This window comes from Molossus molossus, unplaced genomic scaffold, assembly GCF_014108415.1.
Source record: "Molossus molossus isolate mMolMol1 unplaced genomic scaffold, mMolMol1.p scaffold_m16_p_21, whole genome shotgun sequence".
NCBI lineage: Eukaryota > Metazoa > Chordata > Mammalia > Chiroptera > Molossidae > Molossus > Molossus molossus.
The window spans coordinates 17,529,250-17,550,023 of record NW_023425357.1 but is presented as its reverse complement, the minus strand read 5'-3'; the positions used below and the strand labels follow the sequence as shown (position 1 = coordinate 17,550,023).

The 20,774-nt window shown below is 45.3% G+C and overlaps 1 protein-coding gene and 1 non-coding gene across 5 annotated transcripts in view; one reads left to right on the top strand and one right to left on the bottom strand.

Annotated features, from left to right (window-relative positions):
* Window positions 1-1,888: 1,888 nt before the first annotated feature.
* Window positions 1,889-2,079, bottom strand: LOC118639696. The gene has a single exon (XR_004961262.1). It is a non-coding gene; the product is annotated as a U2 spliceosomal RNA (small nuclear RNA).
* A 7,953-nt stretch (window positions 2,080-10,032) lies between these two features.
* SPG7 (SPG7 matrix AAA peptidase subunit, paraplegin) overlaps window positions 10,033-20,774 on the top strand; it is a 40,220-nt gene continuing 29,478 nt past the window's right edge. For 2 of the 4 annotated variants that reach the window (XM_036274430.1, XM_036274431.1), the window contains exons 1-5: window positions 10,033-10,224; window positions 12,771-12,873; window positions 15,169-15,258; window positions 18,957-19,198; window positions 20,354-20,493. In XM_036274430.1, the coding sequence (XP_036130323.1) occupies window positions 10,042-10,224; window positions 12,771-12,873; window positions 15,169-15,258; window positions 18,957-19,198; window positions 20,354-20,493 (758 nt within the window). In that variant the 5' untranslated portion in view covers window positions 10,033-10,041. Of the gene's footprint in view, window positions 10,225-11,364; window positions 11,415-12,770; window positions 12,874-15,168; window positions 15,259-18,956; window positions 19,199-20,353; window positions 20,494-20,774 lie in introns of those variants that run through there. The other 2 variants (XM_036274428.1, XM_036274429.1) reach the window with 2 other exon arrangements.

Sequence of the window (20,774 nt, the reverse complement as noted above, 5' to 3'; positions counted from 1 at the left end):
ACTCCAGGGTAAACATCAAGCCACCCAGGCTTTTCTGTGCCTCCTGAAGACCAGCTCCTCTCACCTTGCCTCTCCTCGGTCCAGACAGCAGCTTTCGCTCTGGCCCTGTTGCAGCTTTCTCCTGCTCCCCACCTCCCCACCTCTGGCCTCTCTAGACTCTGTGCCATGAAGTAGCCAAAATGATGCTTTTATTTATTTATTTATTTATTTTTTTAATCCTCACCCGAGGACATTTTTCCATTTTTTGTTTAGATAGAGTTGGAGGGAAAGAGAGAGAGAGAGAGAAACATCGACGTGAAAGAGACACATCGAGTGGCTGCCACCCGCACGACCCAGCCAGGGCCGGGGACAAACTGCAGCCGAGGTACGTGCCCTTAGCGGGAACCAAACCCGAGTCTCTCTGGACCATAGGCCAATCGCTGAGCCAAACCGGCCAGAGCCAAAATGATGCTTTTAAAACAGGTCAATCAGGGGACGGGAGCAAGGAGGGGGATGTCAATAGTGGGGGGGTGGGGGTTGGAGGAGGGACATCTGTAATACTTTCAACAGTAAATATATATAAAAATAAATAAAACAGACCGAGCAGTCCTTGCTCAAAATCCTCCACACCCTCCACCTCAAGCCCAAAGACAGTATCCCAACAGCAGCTGAGCCCAGTACCAGTACCATTAGGTGCTCCAGCTGAGACCTGACCCCAGCCATACCCACTCCCTCCAATCTCCCTCCACCACACCTGGCCCCATCCCAGCACACTCCCAGTTGTCCTGGGGCAACATTTTCACTTCTCTTCTGCTCTGAAGTCCCCTTTCAAAGTAGCAAATTGTATGTTATGTATATTTTACCGCAATTTTCAAAAACTCCCCTCCCTTTGAAGCCTGCCCTGACCCCACCCCAACTCAGGCTTTGTCTCTGTGGTTATTTACAATCTTTTCACATACCAATGTGTTCTGCTGACTCGTTTTACTTTTGTCACCCCCTCATCCCTGTCTCTAGAAGGGAAACTTCTTGAGGCTAAGCATCATTTTGCTCACTTGCTATGTCTCCAGAACCTAGGACATGGCTTCACATTAAATATGTGTTGAAGACCATTCCATTTATTCCCCAAAATCTCCTTTTCTCTCTAGTTCTTCATTCTCTGCAACTGCTTTGGGGGCCTGTCACCACTCTCCCCAAAAATTTGTCCCCTGAAACTCCACCCACCTGCTCCTTTAACTCCCTCTCCTCCTCTTTCCATCATCTTTACGTTGGGACCGTAACAGCTCTGGTGTGTCCTTCCTCCATCCTTTTGCATCTTTCATCCTTTCTTTTGACCTATTTTTGTCCTCTCTCTCCTTGTTAATCCTCACCCAAGGATATTTTACCATTGATTTTCAGATAGAGTGGAAGGGAGGGAGAAGAAGAGAGATATAGAAGCATCCATGTGAGAGAGACACATCGATTGGTTGCCTCCTACATGACCCCAACTGGGGCTGGGAATCGAACCTGCAACCTAGGTACATGCCCTTGACCGGGAATTGAACCTGCGACCCTTCAGTCCTCAGACTGACGCTCTAACAAGAGCCACACCAGCCAGACCTGTCCTTTCTCTTTTTGTTCTGCATTACAAAACATCCAGGAATGCACTAACAATCTCTGAGGATGGAGTTGGAAGTTCTGAGTGGACAAAGGCAAGGTTTTCTTTAGCAGCCTGGAAGAAAAGGCAGGAGTGTCTGTGAACACTCATTTGTCACTGAATCTTTTTTCCCTGCTACACTGTGGCTATCTAAATTTACCTGGTTGATGGGAACTTCGACAGAGGCAGGTCCACCACTGATTTTCTGGAAAACCATAAAGGCCATAGACCTCTAGGATCCAGGACCAGCCAGCTGGTGAATACTCTGTGCCTTTTTGTTTTTGCACCGTTCCCAGAGGTACTGCAATACCGGGTCGATGGGTGGAGTGGATGGAGCAAGCTCCTAGTCCATCTCCCTGTTCCAAAAACACATTTACTATAATGTCCTCGGGTAGAAGATGTATCAGATATTAAACTGATAAGAACAGATACTACACTTGATCTTAGCCTAAAGGCCGAGAAGCAATGGTGTATTTTGTGCCTTGCTAGGACTGTCCTCCGCGGAGATAGCACACTGTTCAACTTGTCGAAATGGAGCAGCTCTGCTGATAATTGCCAGCTGTGGATTATAAAGAGGAGATATAGCCAATCTGATCACTGGCTACATCCCAAAGACAAGCAGATAGAAAATCCTGTTGGCTACATGACACATTCAACTGAAAAAACTGTTGGGAGACCATACACAGCCAAGCTGAACTCTTTCTTGCTATAAATATCATTACCCTAACAAGTAACCCGAGACCAGAGAGATATCTGGCTAATAATTTTTACGTATAGGCTATAAACTGGACAACCAGACATGGTCCCTTTTTCCTGGTAGCTGAACCTAGGTAAGGCTTCTGAACCCATACAGGGGAATTGAGAAAGAACCCTAGTCCTCTGGCCAGCGATGACTCCCCATTGGCTAATGTACCTGGACAGGCAAACCCCAACTTGAACAGATAAAAACCCAATGTAAATCTGCATCATCAGCCCTGACCAGGTAGTTCAATTGGTTAGAGCATCGTCCCAATACACCAAGGTTTCGGGTTCAATCTATGGACAGGGCACATACAAGAAGCAACCAATGAATGCATAAATAAGTGGAACAACAAATCAATGTTTCTCTTTCTCTCTCTCCCCAAACTTCCTCCCTCTCTCTAAAATCAATTAAAAAGAAAAAAGAAAAAGAAGAACAAATATTTATTAAAAAGAACAAATTAAAGAATATATTATAGCCCTGGTCAGTTTGGCTCAGCAGTTAGTGTTGGCCTATGGACTGAAGGGTCGTGGTTCAATTACTGGTCAAGAGCATGTACCTAGGTTGCAGGTTCCATCCCTGGCCCTGGTTGTGGTGGTGCTGGAAGCAACCAGCCGATGTGTCTCTCTCACATCGATGTTTCTCTCCCTCCTCCCTTCCTTCCACTCTGTCTAAAAATCAATGTAACAGCCTGGATGGTGTGGCTCAGTGGTTGAGTGTCAACTCATGCACCAAGAGGTTGCCAGTTCGATTCCCAGTCAGGACACATGCCTGGGTTGTGGGGCAAATCCCCAGTGGGGAGCAGCCAGTTGATGTTCTCTCTCTCCCTCTCCATTCCTCAATCTCTAGAAGTTAATAAAAAAAAAAAAATTAAAAAAGAAAAAGAAAAATCAATGAAACAATATGCTCGGGTGAGGATTAACGGAAGGAAGGAAGGAAGGAAGGAAGGAAGGAAGGAAGGAAGGAAGGAAGGAAGGATTAAAGAATATATTATAGCCCTGGCCAGTTTGGCTCAGTGGTTAGAGCGTCGGCCTGCGGTCTGGAGAGACCCGGGTTCGGTTCCCGCTAAGGGCACGTACTCCGGTTGCAGTTTGTCCCCGGCCCTGGTTGGTCGTGCGGGTGGCAGCCACTCGATGTGTCCCTTTACGTTGATGTTTCTCTCTCTCTCTCCCTCCCACTCTATCTGTACAAAAAATGGAAAAATATCCTTGGGTGAGGATTAAAAAAAAAAAAAAAAGAATATATTATAGACCTGGCTGTTTTTGCTCGGTGGTTAGAGCATTGGCTCATGGACCAAAGGGTCATGGGTTTGATTCCTGGTCAAGGGCACGTACCTGGGTTGCTGTTTCAACCCTGGCCCTGGTTGGGGCACATGTGGGAGGCAGCTAATCGATGTGTCTCTCCCACACCAATGTTTCGATGTTTCTCTCTCTCTCTCCCTCCCTCCCTTCCACACTCCCTGAAAATCAGTGGAAGAAATATCTTTGGGTGAGGATTAACAACAACAAAAAAATACACATATCTATCTATCTATCTATCTATCTATCTATCATCTATCTATCAAACTCTAAAAAACACCCTACATCATAAGGAAGGGGTCGACTTATAACAAGAAAATGAAGAGGGATCCTATTTTCCAGTGACTGGATCTAGGCACTTAAATGGGCTATCCGAAGTCTCACCTGTAGCCTTGGCTACTTCACTCTCCATATGGGCCTCATTCTCTCCAATCACAGCTGGCTTTCTCCTCAGGGTGGGAAAGGTGCCAGCAGCACTCTCAATTTATCCTTCTACTCCATGACCCCAAAGGCAAGGTCCCTTCTGCAATGTGCCATTAATGTGACACTATGAAGGTATGAGATCACATGATTAGGGAGACAGGAACCGAGGGAGTGAGTTTTGCTGAGCAGGCCTGAACAACAGATATCTTCTATAATCATCACTATGGTCAGTAGTCTCCAAGCTGATCCTCAGTGATCCCTGCCCCCTTGAGTCATTCCTGCCACATGATATACCATGTCATGTGAGCAGCCCCATGGAGAGTCCTTTGGGTCAGGACTGAGACCTCCTGCCAACAGCCAGGCAAAGGTATCACCCTGGAAGCCCATTCTCTAGTGTTAGGCAAGTTTCAAATGACTACAGCTCTGTCAGCTCAACTGAAGCCTTGTGAGAGACCCCGAGCAGCCAGAACTAGCCAGTCAACCACACCTGTATTCCTGACTGTCAGAAACTGTATGAAATAAACAATAGTTGTTTTCTGTTGTTGTTACTTCTCACCCAAAGATATATTTTCCTTTATGTAGAAAGAGTGTGTGTGTGTGTGTGGGGGGGGTATCGATTGGTTGCCTACCTCATGTGCCCAGATTAGGGCTGGGGATAGAACCCAGAACCCAAGTACGTGCCCTCGACAGAGAGACCCTTCTTCCATCTGCAGGCAGATACTCTAACTGCTGTGCCAAACCAGCCAGGGCAACATTAGCTGTTTTACCTTGCTAAATTTTACAGTAATTTGGTAATTTGTTACAAAGTAATGGATACCTGATACAATCAACATAATAAATGGTTAAATTAATGAATTTGGTAGACAGCTGGCTACAGCTGTGTGAGTTAAAATTATGAGGAGAGCCCAGCCCGTATGACTCAGTGGACTGAGCATTGCCCCATGGACTGAGAGGTCCTGGTTCAATTCCTGGTCAAAGCACATGCCTGGGTTGTGGGTTCGATTGCCAGTAAGGGGCATGCAGGAAGCAGCTGATCGATGTATCTCTCTCACATCAATGTTTCTATCTCTCTCTAAAAATTCAATAAAAACATTAAAAATAAAATAAAATTATGAGGAGAAGGTATAGTCCGCCCTTTCTAGCTCTCTCCTACATCTGTCCAAAGTCCCACACCCAACAGTCTTAAGAAATATTGAGGAACATACAGCTATTTAGTCAAATGCAAGTTCCTGTACAGGTTTTTTTGTTAGTAGAAATAGACTTTGCATCACTTCAAGAAGAACAAAATCTGTGATTATGAAATCTTGTTGCACATGTGATAAAATCCAGTAACAAGTGATATAAGAAATAGTTTCCTAAGACACAACTTTAGTTTAGAAACAAAGTTTACCAAAATTCAAAGAGATAAATGAGTTTATTCAAACGTTCCACAAGGGAGTATATTTTATAGAAGACATCTTAATATTAGCCAAATATCTAGTTGCAGACCAGGTCATTCAAAGCTTCGTGACTTAGTCTCAGTAGGATGAGCTCACCTTCATGATTATAGTGTAGCAATTATATTGTGCAACAGTCCAAGGGCTTCAAAGGCCAGGGTAAGTGTGGAAGCAACTTTTATTTTTTTTTTTTTTTTTTTTAATTTTTTTTTTTATCCTCACCCGAGGATATTTTTCCGTTTTTGTACAGATAGAGGGGGAGGGAGAGAGAAGAAGGGAGAGAGAAACATCGACGTGAAGGGACACATCGAGTGGCTGCCACCCGCACGACCAACCAGGGCCGGGGACAAACTGCAACCGAAGTACGTGCCCTTAGCGGGAACCGAACCCGGGTCTCTCCGGACCGCAGGCCGACGCTCTAACCGCTGAGCCAAACTGGCCAGGGCTGGAAGCAACTTTTAAAAAAAGTTTAGAAGTTTAGTTGCTACCAACCTGTCTAATTTGGAAAGAAGCAAGTAATTATTTGTTCTGATACTAATAAGGAAGCCTAGATTTTAAAAACAAAAAGATCAACTTCTGTCTCCAGACTGCTAAGGTTTTATTCCTATTTTACAAGTAAGACAACCAACAGATATTCCAAAAGCAGCTTGCCTGAAGCCCTTCAGCTAATAGTGAGCAAGGACTCCTCCATGCTGGGGAACAGAGGGAGGAATTTTTAGGATGGGAGTGGAACAGATGCACTCTCTGCTCCTCTCCCCTTATGGCAGCCAATGCTGAAAAGGTGGTGCTCCCACACCTCCTGAGGCTCACTTTGCTCATAGCTCTCGAACTGGATATAATAAATGGCACCCAGTATCAGAGTGGCCGTGCAGAGACCTAGGACATGCCCTGAGTCAAACTGGGAGTTCACCATGAGATCGCTTCTCAGACAGTTAAGGGAAGCCACCCTGAAACGTCTTGATGAAGAGTTCAGAGAGCTGAGGAAGTACAAATTAGTAAACAGAAGTTGCGAAGTACCAAAGAAAAAAGATAGCGGTAACGAAAATGGCTGAGAGGAAAGAGAAGCTGATGTCCTGGTGGGAGATGAAGTAGGGCCCGAGAGCCAAGTTAGATCCAGTGAGCCAGCTTTCTCACAGAGCCTTTTCCAGGGCATGGGGCACCTGAATCTTTAAACTAAATCCCTAATGCAAGGCCACAGGAGCCTCTGCCCTGGGCCATTGCAGAAATGGAACTGAAGCAGGGTGAGATTCAGAGTCACAATTCACCTCTCACCTAAGGCCTGGGACACAGCCAGCTTTCAAAGCACATTTTTAAAATAAATGTATTTGAATAAATGAATCAAGTCTGTTTTCCCAGAACCTAATTTCACACAACATCGTAGGAATAACTCTTGGCTAAGAATGCCTTCCTGGTTCACAAGTTGCTTTCACAGACTTTAATTGCATTTTATCTTTACAACAACCCTGTGGGAACCCCAAGGCTGATATTAGCCTCACTTGGCAGATAATTATCATCCCCATTTTACTGATGAGAAAATTGGGGCTTGGAGAAGTTAATAACATGCTCAAAGTCATAGGCTGAGAAGACAGAAGCCAGCGTTCTCTCCCCGGAGGCTGGCCCTTTCCATCACCCTGCACTGCTTACAAATGAATCACCAGGCAAAGATACAATAACAATTTTATTTCAAACAGCATTGATGGGATTGCATCTTATACCCTTCCCAAACACATTCAAGTTTGTTAGAGGCTTTGAGTCACGAATCCTCTGAACTGGGTGAAGGAACAGGTGTGAGGTGTAGGGCTTGGTCACTTCCAGTCAGGGAGGCTTTGCACAAGCTTTAATAGGGCCCAAGAAATTACTCTTGTAAGTTTGGTTAGTAACTAGACTGGTCTGGGGAGAGAGTAGGGGCAGGACACAGGGAGTTGGATGGCAGAAAGTAGGTGGGACAATTTAACCAGGAAAAGAAAAAATGGTGGAGGAAAACTGGGGGGGAATGGACTGTGAAGGAAAATTGTAAGTGGACAGGTGAAACAAAAGGAAAGGTAGTTCAGGTGTGTAAATCAGCCGCAGTCCTGGGCATAGGGACTGCTCTCTCCACCAACAAACCACAAATAAGAACCTCTGCAAAAGCAGTGGCTGTCAGAGAACTGAAGACCAATAATCAGGGCACTTAATTTCTTTTTTTTTTTTCTTATCCTCACCCGAGGACATTTTTCCATTTTTTGTTCAGATAGAGCAGGAGGGAGAGAGAGGAAGAGAGAGAGAGAGAGAGAAACATCGATGTGAAGGGACACATCGAGTGGCTGCCACCCACACGACCAACCAGGGCCGGGGACAAACTGCAACCAAGGTACGTGCCCTTAGCGAGAACCGAATCCGGGTCTCTCTGGACCGCAGGCCGACGCTCCAACCCCTGAGCCAAACCGGCCAGGGCAGGGCACTTAATTTCTAAAAATGTCCTCAAATGTTCCAAATTTCAGGGGGGAGTGAGGGAAAAGATATACTAGTCATACATGTTACTTTATTCATTTATATTCAATTTTTTTTTTTTATCCTCACCCGAGGACACTTTTTCATTCTTTGTTCAGATAGAGCAGGAGGGAGAGAGAGAGAGAGAAACATCGATGTGAAAGGGACACCAACCAGGGCCGGGGACAAACTGCAACTGAGGTATATGCCCTTATGGGAACTGAACCCGGGTCTCTCCGGACCGCAGGCCGACGCTTTAACCGCTGAGCCAAACCAGCCAGGGCTCAAATTTTTTTTAGAGAGAGAGAAACATTGATGTGATGGGCTACCTCCTGCACAACCCCCACTGGGGTTCGAGCCTGAAACATGGGCATGTGCCCTGACTGACTGGCAATCAAACTCCAACCTCTCGGTCCAGGGATGATGCTCAATCCACTGAGCCACACAGGCTGGGTCATACATGTTACTTTATAATACTTAAGGCATAATGGTGAGTGGACTAAAAACCAGCAAGACCAGCTCTGAAACTCTGTGCCATTACTTCTTAGAGTAACTTTGGACAGGTTTCTTTAAATTTTTTTGAGTTTGTTTCCTTATTTGTCAAATAGATAGTAAAAGTATTTGCTTCTGCCCCGGCCAATTTGGCTCAGCAGTTAGAGTGTCCACTCGACCAATCAGTCCTGGGTTCAATTCCGGTCAAGGGCAGGTCAAGGGCACGTCCCTGGGTTGCGGTTAGTCACCAGCCCTGGTAGGGATCGCCCTGGTAGAGGTCGCGAGGGGAGGCAACCAGTTGATGTGTCCCTCTCATGTCAATGTTTCTCTCTCCCTTTCTCCTCTTCCCTCCCACTCTATCTGAAGAAAAATGGAAAATATCCTCCGGTGAGGAGTAAAAAAAAAAAAAGGTATTTGCTTCTCAGCCGTGGCCAGTTTGGCTGAGTGGTTATAGCGTCAGCCCAGGGACCAAAGAGTCTCAGGTTCAACTCCAGTCAAGGGCACCTAAGTACCTCGGTTCTATTCAGTCCCTGGCCCTGATGGGTCGTGCGGGAGGACCGATGGATGTCTCTCTCTCTCTCCCAACTCTGTCTGAAAATAGATGTAAAAATACCCTTCGGTCAGGTTTTTCTTTTTCAAAAGTATTTGCCTCTCAGAGTTGTATTAAATAAGAGTGATATGGAGCCTGGCACTAGTTAGCACTCAGGAAGATGCTTATTGCTATGATTTGTCACTAGGAATTCAATACTAACCGTACCTCTGTAATACATCCACTTTAGTCTTTGCTTTTCCTATTCAACATGCTTTTCAGCTCTCAGCAATCAGCAGCCTCAGAGCTAACATTCCAGCAGAGAGCTAAGGTGAGATTGGAAAGGGGTGGGTGGGTAAGGTCAGGAAAAAGCCGGCACTGCAGGGTGAACAACCTGAGCCTGGGATTTAACAAAACTTTTGACTGCTCATTCCCCAAGAGCAGTTGGTGGACTCCCGAGTCCGGGCGGTGACCCTGCCCACCAGGGGTGGGAATGACTTTCAGAAACGAGTCAGCGTGCCCTCAGAAAATTAACTAGTTGGGAAGTTGTTGTCTACTCGAAATTAAACCTCTGTAGGACGAGATTCCAGACTTGTGTCCGCGCCAGGGTTACTCCTTGACTCTCCTCTTAACCTGGGCCCGTCAGCGTGAAGGGCCCTCTCCGCGCTCCTCGCGCCAATATGCGGCCGGGGCAGGATCGGACCCCGCTGTCTGCTCACGTTCCTCTCGGCTCTGTCGCTCCACTCGGTCACCCGGAACCTGCTGCAGCAAACCCCTCCCCACCAGTGGCCCAAGCCGAGTCGTGACAGTTCCCTCGAGGTGCCGCCAGGCTGCAGCTATACTTGCGGTACTTCGCTCCGCGGAACCTCAATAAATCGCTAGGAAACCCCAGTCGCACCGGCGCGAAAAGGCCGCACGAACCCGGAAGCCGGGAGCAGGGGACAGGACCTTGGAGGTGCCAGCCGCGCAGGCGCCCAGGAGGCCCCGACCGCGCAGGCGCCCAGAGTAGGCTCCCAGCGCGCCGGCGCCGCTTCTGGGCCAACATGGCGGCCCTGTGGCGGCTGTTGCGTGCCCTCCGCCAGGGCCAGGGTACAGGTCCCGAGTGGTTGAGAGGCCCCTGCTTAGACTGGGGCCCAGCCCTCTATGTCAGGGCCGGGAGGAGGTGGCCGCACTTCGTCCACAGGACTCCGATTGGTGTCACCAGGGCTGGAGGCCGAGCCCTGCAGGTAACCCCGGTCGCCGTAGATACCGCTTCGGCCGGGGCTGGGAGAAGGCAGCGCAACCGTACGGCCCTGCTTGGGTGTTTCCAGCCCGTATTTCTTGTGCTGATATTTTTCTGCCTGTCTTCCTTGGGTTTTAAAATTGAAAACAAGAATTTCACCATTTTCTAGCAGAGAAGTATTTTATACTTGGCTCGCATAGATTAGAGCCCATCGGGATGAATTTTAGCGCCTTGCACACAGTAGCTGGCCACAGCCCTTCGTGACCGCCTGAGGGATTTGTGTGAGCAAAATACCACGTAGCCGTATTTTAGTTTTGTCGTGTGGCAGCTTCAAACGTTATGGACACAAATTCATGGAGCACCCTCCATGTGAAGGCTGTGTCCCCGGCCCTGCTAAGGTTGACATTTCATTCTGAAAGCAAACCATAAGTCCTGATGCGTTTTTGGCTGATTTTTTTTTTTTCCAGCCCTTTTATCAGTTCAACCTTCACATTTTAGGTCGAAATTTATTATTGTTATTATGTTTTTGCATAATTTGAGGACAAATTTTAATTACAATCCTATTCTAGATTATTGGCCACTTTCCTGAACCTGAGGACAACTGTAGATGTATTACACTTTTTTTCCTTCTTCATTCTGTTGAGAAGGAACATAATTTATTATCTAAAGTCTGACCCTTTGCTTATTCTATAAAATAAAGGCTGAAATAGGCAATTCACACATATTTGTGAAATCTAAGCAAATTCACCAATGTTATAATAGTAATAAACTAAGCTGGTTTAAACAGTCTTTGGGGTTGACTTTGAAGAATGACACTTTTTATGTGTGCTATATTTGACAAACTGATGTTATTTATTAGGCCCAATTCACGCTCTGTGGCCCTCCTTTCTATGACTTCTGGTTGTCACTGAGCCAAGAATAGTAGTATTAATTAAATGCGACAATAACCGTATAGACTAGGAATTTTCATGTTGCTAAAGGAAATTGCATATAATGTGCTCCTGATCGAAGAACATTGAGCAAGGTATTACTTTTCTTCATAGCAGCAGCAGAGCAGGAATGAGCTAAGGAAAAAAATTAATAAGTGGCCCTGGCCAGGTAGCTTAGTTGGTTAGAGTGCCCTCTCTATATGCCAAGGTTGCAGGTTTGATCTCTGCTTAGGGCACATACAAGAAGTAACCAATGATTGCATCAGTAAGTGAAACAACAAATAGGTCTTTCTCTCTCCCTTTCCCTCTCTCTCTCTTACTCTTTCTCTCTAATCAACCAATAAAATAAATAATAAAACAAATGAAGAAATTGCCATCACAGGCACAGAAAACGTTAAATTGGCCTTAAGAATATGAAACAGCCCTGGCCGGTTTGGCTCAGCGGTTAGAGCGTCAGCCTGTGGTCCGGAGAGACTCGGGTTCAGTTCCTGCTAAGGGCACGTACCTCAGTTGCAGTTTGTTCCTGGCCCTGGTTGGGGTCATGTGGGAGGCAGCCACTGGATGTGTTCCTTTCACGTTGATGTTTCTCGCTCTCTCTCTTCCTCTCTCCCTCCCACTCTATCTGAACAAAAAATGGAAAAATGTCCTGGGTGAGGATTTAAAAAAAAAAAGAAGAATATGAAACAATTCAAGTGGGAGAATCCTCATCTTCAAAACAGAACTCTGGCCCTGGCCGGTTTGGTTCAGTGGTTAGAGCATCGGCCTGCGGTCCAGAGAGACCCGGGTTTGGTTCCCGCTAAGGGCATGTACCTCAATTGCAATTTGTCCCTGGCCCTGGTTGGGTCGTGCGGGAGGCAGCCACTCGATGTGTCCCTTTCACGTTGATATTTCTCTCTCTCTCTCTTCTCTCTCTTCCCACTCTGTCTGAACAAAAAATGACCTTGGGTGAAGATTAAAAAAAAAAGAAAGAAAACAGAACTCTGGAAATACAGACTGGTAAACTACTATGGCATCTGGAAGTGTTACACAAGAAGTGATTTTCTGGAGATGTCTGGGCAGTGACTATGGCCTTTAGGAGCCCTCTACTCTTTTTGTCTTGCAGGAGAGTTGTGAATCTCGAGGCACAGAATGGAAGCCAGGGTTCCATGCCTTTAGTTCAGTGTTTCTTTGATTTGCTCACTTGCTTTTGGTGTTTAGATTATTTTTTATTTTGGTGTGATATCAAAACTTTGAAATAATGCTCAGACTGTTACATTTTGGGGGCAATATAAACATTAAAAGTAAATAGCCTGGCAGGTGTGGTTCAGTGGTTGAGTGTCGACCCATGCACTGAGGTTGCTGGTTCAATTCACGATCAGGGCACATGCCCAGGTTGTGGACCCGATCCCCAGTGGGAGGCATGCAGGAGGCAGCCAATCGATGTTCTCTCTCATCGATGTTTCTTTCTCTCCCTCTGCCTTCCTCTCTCTCTCTCAAATCAATAAAGAAAAATATATTAAAAAAAAAACTAAATAAATATTTGAACTTTCAGAAAGGATTTTACATCAGGGAATTAGTCCACATTGCTTTGGTGTGCTGTAATGTTGGTGAACCTGATCTGGGGTATCATTCTTTTTTTCAGAGTTTGCAATTACGACTGCTAACGCCTACCTTTGAAGGGATCCATGGATTGTTATTGAAACAGCATCTAATCAAGAATCCAGTCAGACTCTGGAAGCTTTTAGGTGTGTATCTATTGAAAGACAGAAGTGACCAGCAAAGCCTGTGCCATTTGTGAATAAATTAGCATAATGTTGCTGGTTTGACATTGACAGAAAAATGAAATTAATAATAGGACCTTTGGTGTCTATTTATCATGAGCCCTTAGATGCTCTGAAATTAAGTTTACAAAACTGAAGATTGTCTAAGATCAGAACAGGCTATTTTTGCTTATTTTGAGTCTTTTAATTTTTTTCTTCTGGTGTATAGCAAAAATTGGGCTGCTTGAAAAGTTTTATTATGTTCTCTAGCCAGCTCCAAGAACTTTAAAAAAAAAATTTTTTTTTATCCTCACCCTAGGACATTTTTTGATATTTTGTTCAGATAGCATGGGAGGGAGAGAGAGAGGGAGACATCAATGTGAAAGGGACACATTGAGTGGTCACCACCTACACGACCCAACCAGGGCCGGGGACAAGCTGCAACCGAGATATGTGCCCTTAGCGGGAACCAAACCCAGGTCTCTCCAGACTGCAAGCCGACGCTCTTACTGCTGAGCCAAACTGGCAAGGGCCAGCTCCAAGAATTTTTGTAAGGATCTACAGAGTGGCTCCTAGGTTTCATATCCAGAAGGTAACTAAAAATAGCCTGGAAATAATTTGTTCTCACAATAGAGTTGCACTGTTTAGTGAGACTCTCTGATATCCTGCTGTCTCTCTTGACATCTTAGGTCAAAGGATCTTAAGGACTGACATCTGGCCCGGCCGGTGTGGCTCAGTGGTTGAGCGTCAACCCATGCACCAAGAGGTCACTGGTTCAATTCCCGGTCAGGACACATGCCCCGATTGAGGGCCAGATCCCCAATGGGGGGCATGCAAGAGGCGGCCAGTAGATGTTCTCTCTCATCGATGTTTTTCTCTCTCCCTCTCCTTTCCTCTCTCTCTAAAAAAAATCTTCCAAATCCTAGTGTACATTAAATAGCCTGGCATCCAAACATGGTCAGAGAAAGCTGTGACTTGGAGGCAGTTTGCACATTTGCTGTCTGTTTCTTTTTTTTTTTTTTTGTAGTACGTGCCCTTAGCAGGAACTGAACCTGGGACTCTCTGGTCCGCAGACCGATGCTCAACCGCTGAGCCAAACTGGCCAGGGCTGTTATTTATTTATTTATTTATTCATTCATTCATTCATTTATATTTATTCCTCACCCAAAGGACATTTTTGTATTTATGTTTAGATAGAGTAGGAGAGAGAGAGGGAGGAAGAGAGAGAGAAACATGGATGTGGGAGAGACATATTGAGTGGCTGCTGCCTACACGACCCCAACCCGGGCCAGGGACAAACTGCAACCGAGGTATGTTCCCTTAGTGGGAACCAAACCGGGGACTCTCCAGTCTGCGGCTGACGCTCTAACTGCTGAGCCAAACTGGCCAGGGCTGCTGTCTGTGTTTTTTTATTTAAATCTACACATGCACCTAGTGGCGCACACTTCACAGCCTGATGTGTCAGGTGGCCATCAAAGCAGTTTCACTTATGATTCTGTCAATGTCTGTGAAGAAAAGTACAGGTCATTATTTTGAGAATCTTTTCCCCTCATTTGGAGAGGAGGGTAATCCTCACCCAAGATATTTTTTCTATTGATTTTTAGGGAGAGTGGAAAAGAGGAGGGGGTAAGAGAAACATTGATGTGCGAGAGACTCATTGATTGGTTGCCTCCTGCATTCTGGAGATTGAACCTGCAACCCAGGTATGTGCCCTTGACAAGGAATTGAACCCGAGACCCTTTGGTTGACAGGTTGATGCTCTAACCATCTTGCTACACTGGCTAGAGCTTCCCCCAGTTTTTAACACTGATTTGTTCAGGTATTAGATAAGACAGAGCCTTTTTTGTGAGGAGTGTTAATGTGGTCCTGTTTTGGTGATGGTGACAACTGGTTCGCTGCCTTACTGCATGTGCCAAAGCCACTTGTGTCGTTCATTTGTTTAAGTTCATTTCAAGTGACTGTATATATTAAAGGGATTGTTCTCCAACATACTGATGCCACTCTCAAATTTATGTTTATAACTAATTTTCATTTCCTCACATTGACTCATTTAAATTACAAAGATACTTCATAAGTTGAAGTAGTGTATTATTTTATAACTTATAAATACTATACTAAGAATGATAGAAGGAAATGCTTTATCTCGAACTTCTAAATCTTATGGCTATAGGTTTTAGATAGTTTCTATTTTGATTTGATTATCTGAGAACATACTCTTCTCCTGAGTGTTCCACTATAGTTGCAGATCTTGATTGTTAAACACTTTCCCTTTCCTTGTAGGTGGCACTTACTATTTTAACACCTCAAGGAGGAAGCAGAAGACTAAGGACCATGATAAATCCAAGGGGAGGACCCCTGAAGATGATGAAGGTAGCTCTGCTGGATGTTCTGGAATGAAGGCTAGCTTGGTTGTCTTCACATGCACATACTAGTCTAAGCAGCAGGAAACCTATCGTAAAAAGTAGGGCAAGCCCAGGCAACTGTGCTCGCCTTGCCCTGAATACACCTGCCTCCAATCTCTAATTCTGTTGCTGGGTCCTTCCTGTCTGTCCCTTTAGAGATGCTTACATCAGCACCTGTGTCTCTCGTCCTCTTCAGTATGCCTAAAGGCAGGTGGCATTTCTGTTCTCTGTGTGAAAAAAGTGAGTCTTGGATCGATCTTGAACTCAGAGTTCTAAGGCATGAAGAAGGCACTAGGACTTCTTGGATGAACCCACTTTATACATACCTGGTTAGTGTTGCCATTGCCTCCAGGCTTGAGAAGCAGCCCCCAGAGGAGAGGAGGGTGCAGTGTGTGTCCTTGAAAAAAGTAGGAGATCACTGTCTTATACCACTGTGGTCCTGGCCAGTTTGGCTCAGCGGTTGGAGCATTGGCCTGTGAACCAGAGAGTCCCGGGTTCAGTTCCCGCTAGGGACATGTACCAAAAAATAAATAAATAAAATAAAATAAATAAAAATAAGAGGACCACTGTGATCCTGTGTCAGCTCCCAGCCCCAGTTCACAGTAAACTAACTTAAAATCTTAAGTCTCATCTTAAGTCTCTTCTCTACTCTGAAATTGGGACTGGGTAATCATGGAAAGGGTGAGGGAAATAAACAGGTAATTTTGAACTTAGTTGCCCTCTAAGGTGAAAGGTGGCTGCTAGGAGCTGATATTAATGAGAATGAATGAACTGGGGGAAGTCTGTGCTAAAGGTACAGGGTTTGTGTGTGTGTGTGTGTGTGTGTGTGTGTGTGTGTGTGGTTTTTATTTGAAAAGAATTGAACTTTCGTGGAGAAAATAGAACAGGTGTTTATTGGAGTCCAAATACAAGCTGTCTTTTTATTTTTAGACATTCTTGCAAGGCTGTGTTATTTAACACTAAGCTATATCTTTTGAAAATTGTAGACCTGTTTCACACTCTGTGAACAGATGGTTGTGAGTCACAGAATTGCTTTAAACCCCTTTCACGTGCAGTGTGGTAGGGCATCGTGTGCAGAGCGCTGAGGAACAACGGTTGATTTGTGCACTGCAGCATCCAGCCAGAAACAGGGGACTTACTCATAAGTTCAGTGTCTTAACTGTATCAAAAATAGACATTATGACCAAATAAAGCCTCTGAAGGAAAGACGTTGTTGGCATGAGCCTCATTCAGGTCAGTGTGTTGTAGTTAGTTTGATGACTGTCAATGTTGTCAATTAAAAAACAAGATTGAAAATGAAATATTTGAAATAGATAGTTTCTAAATAATTAGTACTCACCCGAGAACATAAATTTTTCTTTCCAAAATAAGTGATAGCCTTTATTTAGCTGCCTTTTGTGAAATATGAACTTTAAATATTAGATTCATTACTATAATCTATTATAACAAAATATGATATATCAGATTTACCTTCATGTTTTCAAAATGATTACTAGGACAGCCTTCTCAGTAGGTTTCATTTGTGGTGTTTTGTTTTTTCAACTTTTGAATTTATTTGTTCTGCTGTTCTCTGTTTTGTCATTTGTGTTTTAAACTGATTTAAAAATGCTTTTGAATTCCTCTGAACTGATGATTGGAGAGGAAGGTGGTATGTTTTTGGGTGTTACCTCTAGGCAGTGCAGAGAGGAGCAGGTGCACACTGACTTCCAGCTGTGCTCTTGTCCTTGGAGTAGTGACCACATATGTAGCTTGGTGTGGACCTCCCACCCTAGGCTTTGAGCTGGGCCCTGCATCTGACCGGGTCCTCTCTCCTCTTCCCCTGAGTGGATGAGCATATTTGTGCATGAAAGAACCACATGGATTGTGGGGATTTATCTAATGGATATGAGAAAGAATTGTTCTTTGGGAATAGTCTCAAATTAAGTGGTCGCCAAAATATGTCTTAACGACTGAACAGTATATCTTGCACCTTTTTCTTTCTCTTTATTGATTTTAGAGAGAGAGAGGAAGGGAGAGAGGGAGAGATAGATAGAAACATCTATGAGAGAGAACATCGACTGGCCGCCTCCTCCATGCCTTCTACTGGGAATTGAGCCCACAACCGGGGCATGTGCTCTGACCAGGAATCGAACCGGTGACCTCTTGGTGCATGGTGCTCAAACACTGAACCACACCTGCAAGGCTATCTTGCACTGTTTTTTTTTTTGTTTTTTTGTTTTCAGATAGAGCAAGAGGGAGAGAGAGGGGAAGAGAGAAAGAGGGAAACATCAATGTGAGAGAGAGACATCAACTGGTTGCCATCTACACAACCTCAACCGGGGCCAGGGACAAACTGCAACCGAGGTCCTTGCCCTTAGCGGGAACCGAACCTGGGACTTTCTGGTCTGCAGTCCGACGCTCTAACTGCTGAGCCAAACTGTCCAGGGCTATCTTGCACTTTTAAAATATATATATGTATTTATTGATTTTTTAGGAAGAGGAAAAGAGAGAGAAACTGAGAAATATCAGTGTGAGAGAGACAGACATTGATTGGCTACCTCCAGTACTCGCCCCAACTGAGACTGAACCTGCAACCTAGGCATTTGCCCTGACTGGGAATTGAACTGGTTACTCTTGTGTGTATGGGATGACACTCCAACTGAGCCACACGGGCCACATCTATCTTGCACTTTTTATTTATTTATTTTTTTTTTACATTTTTCTTTGGTATGTTTTTTATTGATTTTTTTTTAGAGAGGAAGGGAAAGATAGAAACATTGGTGTGAGAGAGAAACATTGATTGGCTGCCTCCTGCATCCCCCCTACTGGGGATGGAGCCCACAACCCGGGTTTGTGCCCTAACTGGAAATCGAACCAGGACGTCTCAGTCCATGGGTCAACGCTCAATCCTCTAAGCCACACTGTTGGGCAAATTTTAATTTTTTTATTGATTTTAGAGTGGAAGGGAGAGGGAGAGAGAGAGAGAAACATTGATTGGTTGCCTCTACCTACACCCTGACTGGGGACCGAACCTGAAACCTGGGTATATGCCCTGACCAGGAATTGAACTGGCGACCTCTCCATGTACAGGGATGATGCTCAACCAACTGAGCCCCACTGGCCAGGGAATATCCTTCACTTTTTTTTCTGTATTGATCTTAGAGAGAGAGAGACATTAATCAGTTGCCCTCTTAGGCACCCCAACCAGGATTGAACCTGCAACCTGGGTATGTGTCCTGACTGTGAATCGAACCAGCTTCCCTTCCATGCGTGGGACAGTGCCCAACCAGCTGAGCCATACTGGCCAGAGCCTGGGAAGCTTTTTGAGTTTAAAAATGTTTTTATACGCCCTGGCCAGTTTGGTTCAGTGGTTGGAGCGTCGGCCTGCAGACCAGAGAGTCCTGAGTTCAGTTCCCGCTAGGGGCACGTACCAAAAAAAAAAAAAAAAAAAAAGTTTTTATACTATCTGAGCTGGTGGGACCTCTGAATGGAATGTTGGTGACTTGGAATGGCTTGTGATTAGTGTTTGTTTCAAATCACTTTGTTGAAAAATAGGCCAAAATGTAGGATCTTATGGGAAATGAGACACCATTGTCTCCGTGTTGAGCTTTCCTGAAAGAATGTAAGGCATAGAGGGTGGGCTTGGCCTGAGCCTGTGTCTCACACTCCTCTGATCCCTGCTCACAGAGGAGAGGAAGCGCAAGGAGAGGGAGGACCAGATGTATCGTGAGAGGCTGCGCACCTTGTTTGTCATCGCCGTTGTCATGAGCCTGCTGAATGCGCTCAACACCAGTGGGGGCAACATTTCCTGGAATGACTTTGTCAACGAGATGCTGGCCAAGGGCGAGGTGCAGCGGGTCCAGGTGGTGCCCGAGAGTGACGTGGTGGAAGTGTACCTGCACCCTGGAGCTGTGGTATTCGGGCGGCCTGTGAGTGATGGCGGGGGCACAAGCGTGGAAAGACCTGAAGAGCCAAGGGGAAATCTGTTACTCAGTTTAGATCCCAAGAATGTATATAGAATCTGAGCTTAGAACAGTTTAACTTTGGCAAGCATGTGGACCAGGATGTTAGGAAACTGATGGGGGATCAGTATGATGCAGTCCACACTGGTGGGAAGAATGACTGCCCACCCATGCTCCTGCCTCTTGAGGGTTGCACAGAGGTTTCTTCTGTGGAGGCTTCAGACTGGCCCAGGAGCTCTCGATCCCTAAGACCTGGTCAACTCACTGAGAAGAGACTTGGGGACTCAGTGTGGTTTTGAGTTTCCTTCTCAGTGAAGCCTGTGTACCTCATGGAGGCAGTGATTTCACTTTAGGAAACTTTGTCTGCTTACTCTTTCTTAGTCTCTTTTCTATCCAGAGAAGGTTTACTGAGAAAAAAGACACCAATTTAGTTGAAGTTCAGATTCAGCCAATGGTTAAACACACAACTTTATAGTTTGCCTTATTGGTTGAGCGTGCTGTACCATGCACCAAGAGGTCACAGGTTTGATTCCCAGTCAGGGCACATGCCCAGGTTGTCGGCTAAATCCCCGGTGCTGGGCATGCAGGAGGTGGCCAATTGATGTTCTTTCTCATCGATGTTTCTCTCTCTCTCTCAAATCCATAAAGAAAAAATATTGTATATTTTGCCTTAGGAAGTGGTCTATGTCCCCAATCAAGTACTGCAGACTTGTCAGTGTGTCTCTGTGTTCTTCATGCATGGCTGAATGGGGCTGGGTACTGAGTTTTAAATGCCTCCCTCTATTTTTCTTTTGTTTTGTTAATTCCTCACCTGAGGATATTTTTCCATTAATTTTTAGATAGAGCAGAAGGGAGCGGGTGGGGGGTGGGGGGGGGAGAGAGAGAGAGAGAGAGAGAGAGAGAGAGAGAGAGAGGTGAGAGAGACACATTGATTGGTTGCCTCCTGCACACATCCTGATTGGGGCTAGAAATCGAACCTGTATACCCAGGTACGTGCCCTTTACTGGGAATTGAACCTGCAACCCTTGGTGCATGGGCAGACACTCTAACCCATGGCCATGCTGGCCAGGGCCAGTCTGTCCTGTTCATCATTCTCACTGTCCCTCTGCTTTCTGCCCCCAGAGGCTGGCTTTGATGTACCGAATGCAGGTGGCAAACATTGACAAATTTGAAGAGAAGCTTCGAGCGGCTGAAGATGAGCTGAATATTGAAGGCAAGGACAGGATCCCAGTTTCCTATAAGCGTACAGGATTCTTTGGAAAGTATGTTGGTCAATTTTGTTGGCCCTGAAGCTAAACTAGGCTTGGCTTTGTAATGAGAGAAACAAACCACTAACAAAAATTTCAAAATGGCCTTCCTACAGTTAACTAGACCCCCTTGAGGAAGATAAATAACTTATGGGTGAATGGCATAATGCTGGGAAACTTGGAAATGTGTGAGCCTGTTGGAATTTGTCTTACTTGCTTTTGTTGTGTGGTTGCACTTACGAATTTAGCACATTGTGGGGTTGCTGTCTTTTACAAAGAGGAAAATGGAATAGAGA